This window comes from Camellia sinensis, chromosome 4 (genome assembly GCF_055761805.1).
Source record: "Camellia sinensis isolate YWXY chromosome 4, ASM5576180v1, whole genome shotgun sequence".
NCBI lineage: Eukaryota > Viridiplantae > Streptophyta > Magnoliopsida > Ericales > Theaceae > Camellia > Camellia sinensis.
Window position 1 is genome coordinate 44,914,440 of NC_138964.1, and position 11,086 is coordinate 44,925,525.

Below are 11,086 nucleotides of genomic sequence, written 5' to 3' on the forward strand. Positions count from 1 at the left end.
CCGTGGTGATGGCAGTGTGGTGGTGGAGGTGAGACTGGCGATGGTAGTGTGGTGACATTAATAAGACTTTATTCTGAAAAATATTTGCTATCTTTTAAAAGAGAAACATTTCATGCCCAAATAAGCTTGTTTTTTGTTGATCATGAAAACTATTTTTCGTTGACTTTTGTTTTCCATTATATCAAACGCCAGTAAACACAGACCAAGCAAAAGGCTCGAACCAAAATCTTTAATATGAGAAACACCTTTATTACTTGAGCAGCACATAACATATTTATTTTTAAATTGAAATTAAAATTTATATTTTACAAATTTAATAGTACACTCATCGATAGACACCCACCCACTAATATATATATATATATACATATACATTCTAACCTTTGATACTGTATCTTCAACTTCCCAGCATTACGTAATACATCAGCTTGACCACAATTCGCCATGACTCCGAAAGTTGTGCCGCCAAGATCAAATTGAAATGCATCGCAACTACAACGCACAAATCAAAGATAGCTACAGTTACTGAATTCCGTGAACATGCTGGATTTGATATGCATGCCACCCAAATATATTTTGAAAACCATATATGCTTATTAGATAGCTTCAATTAATGTATGAAAACGATGGGAAAAAAAAAATGAAAACAATGAAAACACTTCTGGTGTTTCTCAATTTTAATGGGGAAGGATTTTCTTCCATCCACTGTTTTACTAGAGGGTTGTTTTACTAGAGAGGTGTTTGTTTTTGATATATAATTTAAAAAAATTGGATTTATTCGATAATCATATTTATATGTTTTCATTACATTTGTTTAAAGAAAATGAATAATAGGTATAATTTTGAAATTATCCATTCATTTTTTAAAGACCAATATGAAAAAAAATTATATGGATAAAAATATGGCATCAATCTAAATTTTATCGTGCACGATCTAGACAAAAAAATCATACAAATTATACGATTCAGATCTTCGAAATGATATTTATAATGTATCTGACGAACCAATTATCAGACTTGTATTTCAACAGTAAATTAGGTAGAACTCCTTCCCATATTAATAATAAAAAGTAAAAACATGAAAGAGGGCTTGTTTTCTTCAAATTTTAAGAGAGGTCTATATAATTTACTGTACAACCAAACACCTATTTGTTTTATGCATTATTTGAGAAGAGGGGTAGAAGGGAATATAGGTGTTTGGTTGTAGAGTGTGAGCTATCTAATATTGTTTAATATAGTGTGAACAAGAAAATAGGGGTTTAGTTGTACGATTTAAATTTTCTAAATTCTTAAATTACTATTTTTACACATTAGATTAAATTTTCACTATTACTGATTTGTAGAGATTGTCTTCAATTAGACTATATTGTTAGGTTTTATTCTTGGCAACCCCGTTTGACAAAACTCTTTTAAGTTGTATTTGTTTTCGCACTTTTTATTTCAGTGAGGCTATGAGTTTTTAGATGCGAATCCAACCCGAATTGTGCCTTGCAAAGAAGTTTGTGATGTTAATGCTTTCAAGATTGCCACTTCGCTGATTATGACGAGGATCGAGCTGCCCGGTCAGCTCGCGGGGGTCGAGGGGGAAGCGCCCCTTGGCGGGTCCGGGGCTGCACCACGGCGAGGTCGAGGGGCAGCACCCCCGAAGCAAAATGCAAAAATGCATTCAAAGTTGCCTCCCCGCTCGAGCGTCCATTCCCTCGCTCGAGCGGAGAATGGTGATTTCCAGAAGTATGCGTGTCTACAAAAATACTGTGATTCGTGTTTTCACGCTCGAGCGTCGAAATCCCCGCTCGAGCGTACATCCTGGTTTGGAACACGTCATATAGTGTCCCCGCTCGAGCATCAATTCCCACGCTTGTGCGGACCTTGCGATTTCAGATTCTATAAATTCACAAGTTGCTCCAAATCTAGAATTACTTCTCCAGATCTTCTTCTTGGGTTCTAGGGTTTATATCTGGGGATATTTTGCTAGTTTTCTTTGATATTTTGATTGAGTATTCAACTGATGGTTTAAAGAGTATACATCAAAGGATTATTTGTTTGTTCTACACAAAAGGGAGAGTTGTTCTTCGGTGTATTCGGAAGAATTCGAGCCTGAAGCTTTGGTGGATTCCGAAGTGGCTCATTGTCAAGACAATTTCGAGGTGAAGACGGGGTTGGAAGAGACATATAGAGGTTGGTTCAATTCGGGCGTGGATTCGTTAGGTAATTGAGAGTATACCTGTATAATTCCTTTATATCTTCTTAGTGGATTGTTTTGTGGCTGTTGCTCGTGGTTTTTTTATCACAATTGGAGGTGTCTAATTGTGGTTTTTTCACGTAAAATCGTTGTGTCGATTTGTCTTGATTGTTTGTTTGGGATTGTTGTTTACTGCTTAAAATTGATACATAATCACAAATCAACATCTAGGGGATTTCTAGATTTTTTAATTGGTATCAGAGCAGGTCGCTCTTTTGTTTTTTAAAAAAACTTTTGCGCGAGATCTTGTTTGATTTGTGATAATGGATTCAATTCGTGAGGGAAATTCTATGGTTCGACCACCCCTACTTGACGGATCCAATTATTCTTTTTGAAAAGCTCGGATGAGATCGTTTTTGAAATCTATAGATGAAAAAGTTTGGCAATCTGTCATGAATGGGTGGACCGAACCAACAATTACCATTGATGGAGTAACTTTCTCCAAACCAATTGATAAGTGGGACACAATTGATTATCAAAATAGTAGCTGGAATAGTAAAGCTATCAATTCTCTCTTTTGCGCTATCACACCTGAAGAGTTTAGTTGTATTTGCAATTGTGAAGTCACAAAAGAGGCTTGGGATGTCTTACAAACTATTCATGAGGGCACTCCTTCTGTGAAACGCTCAAAACTTCAAAAGCTCACATCTAGTTTTGAAAACCTTTCAATGAAAGATAGTGAGATCTTTGATGAATTTTACGCAAAGTTGAGTGACATTGTAAATTCCAACTTCAATTTAGGTGAAAAAATACCAGAATCCAAAGTTGTGGAAAAATTTTTGAGATCCTTGCCCGATCGGTTCCAACCAAAAGTTACGACTATTGAGGAGGCTCAAGATGTTGACAACCTTAAGTTGATCACTTGGTTGGAAATCTCCAAACTTATGAAGCACATAGGAATTTCAAAAAGAACAAAAAGATGCTATTGCTTTTAGTAGTGCTCATAGAGTTGGAAATGATTCTGATGAGGATTGTGAGATAGATTCCAAGATTACGGCTGCTTTTGTTAAACAATTTAAAAAATCTTTTCTGAAAAAGAATCCTAATCTTTTGAAATCTACTCATACTCATAAATCTAAAGGCAAAGATAAACTCAAAATTAATTATATAGCCAAGAAGGAGAAAGGAAAGATACAAGGGAACTCTGAAAGAGTCCAATGCTATGCCAAGGATTTGGCCACTTTGCTTCAGAATGCCTCACTCGTTTGAAGAAGAAGAAAGTCCTCGCCATCATTTAGGATGATGAATCAGAATCTGATGAAGATGAAAGTGACAACGATGATCAAGGCGAAGAGGGACATAAACAATTCCTTGCTTTCATGGCGGCTTCTGAAACTGAAGGACGAACAGAGTATCCGAAGAGTCCGGTTGAGAATGGCACTGATGATGAATCCTCGGGAAGTGATGATGAAGAGCTTGAGCAAGCTTATGAAAAGTTGTATAAGGAATCTCTTAAGTTATCTAAATTAAATGACAACCTCACTATGAAACTCAAAGCATGCGAAAGTGAGAATGTCAAACTTAAGGAGGAGATTTCCGAGGCTAGGAATGATGCCCTTAAGATTTCTAATGATCGACAAGCTCTTTGTGCAAAACTCTTGACTTGTGAGACAGAGAGGAATGAGTTGCAACAAATCTATGCAACATATGAAGAAAAAATTAAAACTCTCGAGATGTCTCAAGTTGCTTTGGAAGAACTAATGATCAAGAAAGAGGAAGAACTCAAGTGTGCTATGGCTACCGTTGGTCTTTGGAATAGAGGATCAAAGACTTTGGACAATATCATTGGGTCTCAACAAATTTGTTTTGACAAGAGTGGCATTGGCTTTGGTGGTAAGAAAGAGCAAAAACAGAGTGCTTCCACATCTCATGATACAAGAACTCAAGGAAAGGGAGAACAAAAAATTCATCATAAGGATGGACTTCTCAAACTTCCTAGAGTTGGTAAGGTAAAAGAAAAGAAGGTACACCCTGTTTTTATTTGTCATCATTGTGGTATGCATGGTCATATTCGCCCTTATTGTTATAAGTTGCATGGGAGAGTGTATTTGCCTAGACCAAAAAAAAGGAAGTTGGAAACCAAGTCAAGACAAGTTCCCATTGAAGGGGAAGGGAACCACAACATCAAGACATCACTCAAAAACCGCAATTCTCACAACTTTGTTCATACTAAAGCGGTTTGGGTGAGAAAACTTGACTTGTGTTAATTTGTTTTTTCGGTTTTGTTTTCTGTGTGTTTTTTTTTCTTTTTGAGTCATTTAATGTGTTCATGTTCGTTTTTTGTCTTGCTTTGTTTAGAAAAAGAAAAAAAATAATAATAAAAAAAAATCCAAAAAGATTTTCTTAGTATGGTTTTGTAAGCTTAAAATTTTTGAGTGGTCCTTGGTGCATATTGGAATTGATAAGAATATCCATTACATGTTAATATGTGTGTGCTTTCTGTGGTCATTACTCATTTTGGAGTGTGTATTTTTTGATTAGTATGTCTCATTCTGTACACACTCTTGGATTAGCAAATATCGGAGTCTTCCGCCTTAGTGATTATTTTTTTTCTATGGACTTCTGGCATTGTATCTTTTGCTTTTCTAGAGGAATTGACCTATACTAGCATATCTTGGGTGATGTTGAGTCTCTTAACCATCTTCCATCTTTTTGCATCTCCACAGCTTTCTCCTCTATTCTTTGTAGTCCAGCCATGACGAAAAGGCTACCTCAGAGTCACCAACCAGGCCATTCTTATTATATCCATGCTTCTCTGGTTCGGTTTCCATACTCTTGAGCGTGTCAGCTACCAATGAGTGTGCAAAAGAAAGGAAAAAAAAATGTGTAAAAGAAAGAAAAAAAAAAGATGTGCAAAAGAAAGAAAAGAAAAAGATGTGAAAAAAAAGGAACAAATAAAGGATTCATTGATTGAGGGGGAGCCTCCGCCTTTACTCACCAAATACCCCTTGATTCTTAGTGGTTTGACTTTCCGTAGTTGTGCTTAGATTCTCTTGACGGAGGTTTAGCATTCAGATCACTACTAGGATTGAATCTAGTGTTTGTCGAACTCCAAGAGTCACACACCCACTTTTATCATGGGATCTATGTTTTTCACATAATGCATCACTTTCTTTTATGAGGAATCTTCTAGAGCTGTGCACATTGTGTTTTCAAGTAATTGTACTTCTTAGATAGTCTTGTGTGTTTTAAGGTACTAGTCTGAAATTCCTTGCTTGCTCTACCATATTATTTTTGTCGTTTTCTCATGTTCACTGTTTTCAATGTTTGTGGTTGTTTTTTGTAAGGGGGAGTTATTTTGTCGGGTGCATGTGTCTTAGGTTTTCATGTTTTTCATCTCATGCTTCAAGATAATCTAGTCATATGTTTATTGGGTTTTCATGTTTTTTCATCTCATGCTTCAAGATAATCTAGTCATATGCTTATTGATTTTTCCTATACTCTTGTGAGACAAATAGTTGTTTTGGAGATTGTGGCAATAATAACTGTTTTGCAGATCATGACCTTGAGAAAGAAGTTGGCTTTTGTTGGCTGTAATGGGTTAGGGTGATTAGGATTTTATTTGTTAAGTGTGTTTTGTCACGGCATTGCCAAAGAGGGAGATTGTTAGGTTTTATTCTTGGCAGTCCCGTTTGACAAAACTCCTTTAAGTTATATTTGTTTTCGCACTTTTTATTTCAGCGAGGCTATGAGTTTTTAAATGCGAATCTAACCCAAATTGTGCCTTGCAAAGAAGTTTGTGATGTTAATACTTTCAAGATTACCACTTCGCTGATTATGACGGGGATCAAGTTGCCCAGTTAGCTCGCGGGGGTCGAGGGGGCAGCGCCCCTTGGCGGGTTCGGGGCAGCGCCCTTGAAGCAAAATGCAAAAATGCATTCAAAGTTGCCTCTCCGCTCGAGCGTCCATTCCCTCACTCGAGCGGAGAATGGTGATTTTCAGAAGCATGCGTGTCTACAAAAATACTGTGATCTGTGTTTTCACGCTTGAGCGTCGAAATCCCCGCTCGAGCGTACATCCTGGCTTGGAACATGTCATATAGTGTCCCCGCTCAAGCGTTAATTCCCACGCTCGTGCGGACCTCGCGATTTCAGATTCTATAAATTCGCAAGTTGCTCCAAATCTAGGATTGTTTCTCCAGATCTTCTTCTTGGGTTCTAGGGTTTATATCTTGGGATATTTTGCTAGTTTTCTTTGATGTTTTGATTGAGTATTCAACTGATGGTTTAAAGAGTATACATCAAAGGATTATTTGTTTGTTCTACACAAAAGAGAGAGTTGTTCTTCGGTGGATTCTGAAGAATTCGAGCCTGAAGCTTTGGTGGATTCCGGAGTGGCTCATTGTCAAGACAATTCCGAGGTGAAGACAGGGTTGGAAGAGACATATAGAGGTTGGTTCAATTCGGGCGTGGATTCACTAGGTAATTGAGAGTATACGTGTGTAATTCCTTTATATCTTCTTAATGGATTGTTTTGTGATTGTTACCCGTAGTTTTTTTTTTTATCACAATTGGAGGTGTCCAATTGTGGTTTTTCCACGTAAAATCGTTGTGTCGATTTGTCTTGATTGTTTGTTTGGGATTGTTGTTTACTGCTTAAAATTGATACATAATCACAAATCAACATCTAGGGGATTTCTAGATTTTTCATATATGAATTGAAATAAGAAGCAATAGGGACCAAATAGATGCATCTATTAATTTATGAATGAAGTAAAAAATGTGACTATAGTTTAGGGTATAACAAAATGTGACAATTTAAAAAAAATTCGTTAAATACAACAAAATATGAAAATGTATTGAATTTTGATATTTTTTTTTATTATTTGGTGAATTTTTAAAGTTTTTGTTTTCACAAATATTACTCTTTTTAAGTGTATATAGATTAGGTGTATATAAGAAATAAATTTTTTTTTTGTAAAATATTAAAAAAAATCACTAAAAAGGAAAACAAAAAAAAACTCAAATTTCTGAAAAATAAATTAAACCAAATAAGGTAAATATAATTTTTTTCATCCATATAACTAATGAATACTGATGCAAATAAGCCAAGTATAACACCCACTGTGATTGGGAGAGGTCAGAGTAAATTTACCTAGCCAAGCTCTCATTCTTTTATTCATTATTTGAAGTAGAGAGAAATATGGGTGTCTGGTTGTAGAGGGTAAGTTGTCTAATATTGTGTTAGTAAGAAAATAGTTATACAATTTAAGTTGTGTAAATTGTAAAATTATTTTTTTAACCATTAGATTAGATTTTTCTCATTAATGATTTGGACAGATTGTCTCCAATAATCAAACCATATGAACTAAATTCATAAACAGTATAGACTAAATATATGCAATTAATAATTTAAGAATGAAGTAGAAAAAGTGACTATAAAGTAAATTTCAAAAAATAAAAAAATAAAATAAAAAAAAGACTCCTAAAAAAGTGCCCAAGTATTGTACCTCTTTCAATTGCAGCCATTAGAGCCAATAGCAAACCTTTATTTTCACTACTCACTTATTACTTATTTTCACTACTCATTTATTACTTCCATGATTTTATTTTTTTTTAATTTTTCGCAAGATGATTTCCAATCAAGTGCTTTGTATAAACATCAAAGGAAATAAAATAGCTTTATTTTGTATGATGCAAATAAAGTGCTAAGAAACTGAAAAAAGACTAGATAGCAACCATAACCAAGCTATAGTTTTTCGTGATCAAGCAAAAGAATGCATAAATTGATTGTAAATACTTACCAAAGGACACCACTTGCATTGGCTAAGTTCACCTTGCACTGTTCCCATGAGAATGTTTTTTAAATCGTTTTCCGCTTTTGTTTTGTTCACCTTCAATGATCCTCATAAGCCATTGAGGTTTTCCTCTAGAGAACATAAAATATCCCATAACAAGTCCCCACACCAGCCCACATATATAACCCGGTAATATGACTTCCCAATTGAATCCACTTGAAGTATTGTCTTCTTGTTGAAACATCAAGGGTGGTGGTTGTGGTGTCCTTGGACTACATGCATTTAACAATGGAGGTCCACATAATGCCAAGTTGTCAATGTAGGAACCATTTAAAAATGTATTAAATTGGTTGCCTTGTGGTATCGGTCCTACTAGTTGATTCTGCGAAAGGTTTAAGACTTCAAGAGATTTCAAATTCTTTAGTTGTTGAGGGATCTCCCCAGTGAGTTTGTTGGAAGAGAGGTCTAACCATTCGAGCATTGTCAAATTAGCAAGAGATGCTGGTATATGACCTGTAAGGCTATTGTGAGACAAGTTGAGTCCTCGGATTGAATTTAACTTTCTAATAATCTGAGGAATCTGACATTTGAAATTGTTTTTCGATAAATCAATTGCAGTGAAAATGGTTAGGACTTTTACCATTTCTATTGTTGATCCTTTGATTACTATAGTCAAACAATCATTATAGTAATATGTTGAAGGACCACCAAACATCCCTAAATATTTCAATTTAAAACTAGCTTCGTCAACATTCATCATAGCATTGAGATTCTTGAAAAATTTTCTTGGCAATGGACCAGTAAAATAATTGGTTGATAAATCCATAACTCGCAAGTTGGGAAAGGGAAATTTGAACTTGGAATTTGGTATAGGTCCATGGAATTTGTTAGATCTCAAAATTAGAACTTGTAGCAAAGTTAAATTTTCCAACCAATATGGAAATTTATCGGAGAACTTGTTACATCCAAGGTCTAGCACTTGTAGCATTTTGCAATTCTCTAAAGATTTTGGTACTGGCCCCTCAAATCCATTGCTATCAAGGTTGATAGATTCGAAGAAATTTTCCTTCGCAAATGTATCAGGAATGGTGCCAGAAAAATTATTCTTTCGCAGATCGAGTACAAAGAAAAATATGCTGAAATTTCCTAAACATTGTGGAATAGAACCATTAAAGCTATTACTAGATAGGACAAGAATTTGAAGGGAAATTGCATGACAGAGCATGTCTAGCTCACCACTGAAGTTATTTGATGAAAGAATGAGACTAGAAAGGTTCACGAGTTTGAAGGTTGAACTTGGAAACCTACCATGTAGGTTGTTATTGCTCAAATCAACAACAATTAAATGACTGGATTTGAACTCTTTTACATGGCCAGTCAATTTGTTATTACTGAGGTTGAAGTATTTCAATGCTGGTAAGTTGAAGACCCAAGATGGAATTGTACCATTGATTAAGTTATCATCTAAACGTAACTGCACTAGATTTGGAAGTCCAATCATTTGTGATGGAAAAGGTCCTCTTAGCTGAATATTCGACAAACCTAACTCAACAAGTTTTGTTAGGTTTGCACCCAATGATGGAAATGGACCGCTGAAGCTATTTGAACCAACATATAAATAAAGAAGACTTTTTACATTAGGTAAAAAATCTGCTATTTTACCTTCAAAATTATTACCACTAAGTTTCAAGTAGACGAGATTTCCAAGGTTTGAAAGTGAAGATGGGAGCATGCCAGTGAAATTGTTATATCCGATGACTAAATCAGTCATTTCCGTAAGGTTTCCGAGCGATGTAGGGATGGATCCATAAAATTCACAACCAAAGGCAAGCAACATTTTCAAGGACTTCAAATTCCCAATTGAGTCAGGTAGTTTTCCAGAGAAATTAGTGAATGAAAGCACAAAGTACTGGAGAGGACTGCTCGAGTTTATGAACTCGGGAAAATAACCCGAGAGAGCAAGATTATCCCATATTCTCAGCTCATTCAGATGTGGTAAATGGACTATTCCGTCAGGAAATTTTCCAAGCAATCCACACGAACTAAGATTGAGATGTGTTAAAGAAGTGAGATTGAGCAAGGAATTCGAAACCACTGAATATATGTCTACATTCGCAAGATTAAGTTCTCTTACCTTGATTAAGTTTTGAACAAGTAATTCAAATCCAGGTTCTTCCAACCTCAAACCATAATTGTTAGAGAGATCAAGCGAGATCAATTTGCTCAGGAAGGAGACTTCTATAGGGACTTTGCCAGAAAAACTAGAGCTAGAGAGGTTGAGGTGTGTCAATCTGCTGAATCGACTAAATTCAGATGAGATTCGAGACATACCAAAGTCATTGAATGCGAGGTTGAGCCTTTGGAGGTGAGGAAAGCAGTTGAAGATGGTGCTATTGGGGTGGATGGTGCCGTTGAGCCAGCTGCAACTGAGGTCGAGGCCAATTACTTGACTTGTCTTGTTGTCACACTCGACCCCTTCCCATGAGCAACAATCAGAAGCTTCCTTCCACGACTCCATCTTCGGGTAAGAATGGTATCCGCCATCGTCACAACCAATGGAAACATATTTATCGAAGGAAAAGGGTCGTTTAAATTGTAGCAATGCAGAGCGCTGCTCTTGAGTGCACAGTTGGGCATGCAAACAAGTAATCTGGAAAAAACAAAGAAACAAAAAGAGGTGAAAGAGTTGATTGTTAGAGACCATCTTTGCTCTTAGATTAAAAAACAAAGGTTGTAATGCTTGCTGACTATTAACAGGGGGAGAGGCCAAATGCTTTATAGGCAAATGGGCAAATTACAAGCACCCCGACATTCGGAAAAAATACAGATTTCTTTTGAGGTTTAAGAAATTATAAATTGTTTTCTGAAAGTCAAATTTTTATAATAAATTAGAAAAACTTAGTAAGAATTTGTATGAAAATAAAAATCTCAAAAAATAATTTATTATGAAAATATAAATTTCAAAGAATAAAATGTAATTTTTCAACCCTCAAAACAAAATTTATATTTGTAATTTGCCCTGGGCAAATCTAGGTGACTTTGACTAGTTAGTCTTCCTTGAGGTTTACAGAGCTGAACCCAAAATGCGTGTTAATGTCATAAATGTA

At 35.6% G+C, this 11,086-nt stretch overlaps 1 protein-coding gene across 1 annotated transcript; it reads right to left on the reverse strand.

Annotated features, from left to right (window-relative positions):
* Positions 1-231: 231 nt before the first annotated feature.
* Positions 232-10,804, reverse strand: LOC114321550 (uncharacterized). Its single transcript, XM_082924721.1, has 2 exons — positions 7,986-10,804; positions 232-492 (listed from the first exon to the last, which is right to left on the reverse strand). Exon 1 carries the CDS (start codon positions 10,681-10,683, stop codon positions 8,014-8,016), a length of 2,670 nt encoding a protein of 889 aa, XP_082780847.1. The 5' UTR covers positions 10,684-10,804; the 3' UTR covers positions 232-492; positions 7,986-8,013.
* Between the last annotated feature and the right edge of the window lie 282 nt (positions 10,805-11,086).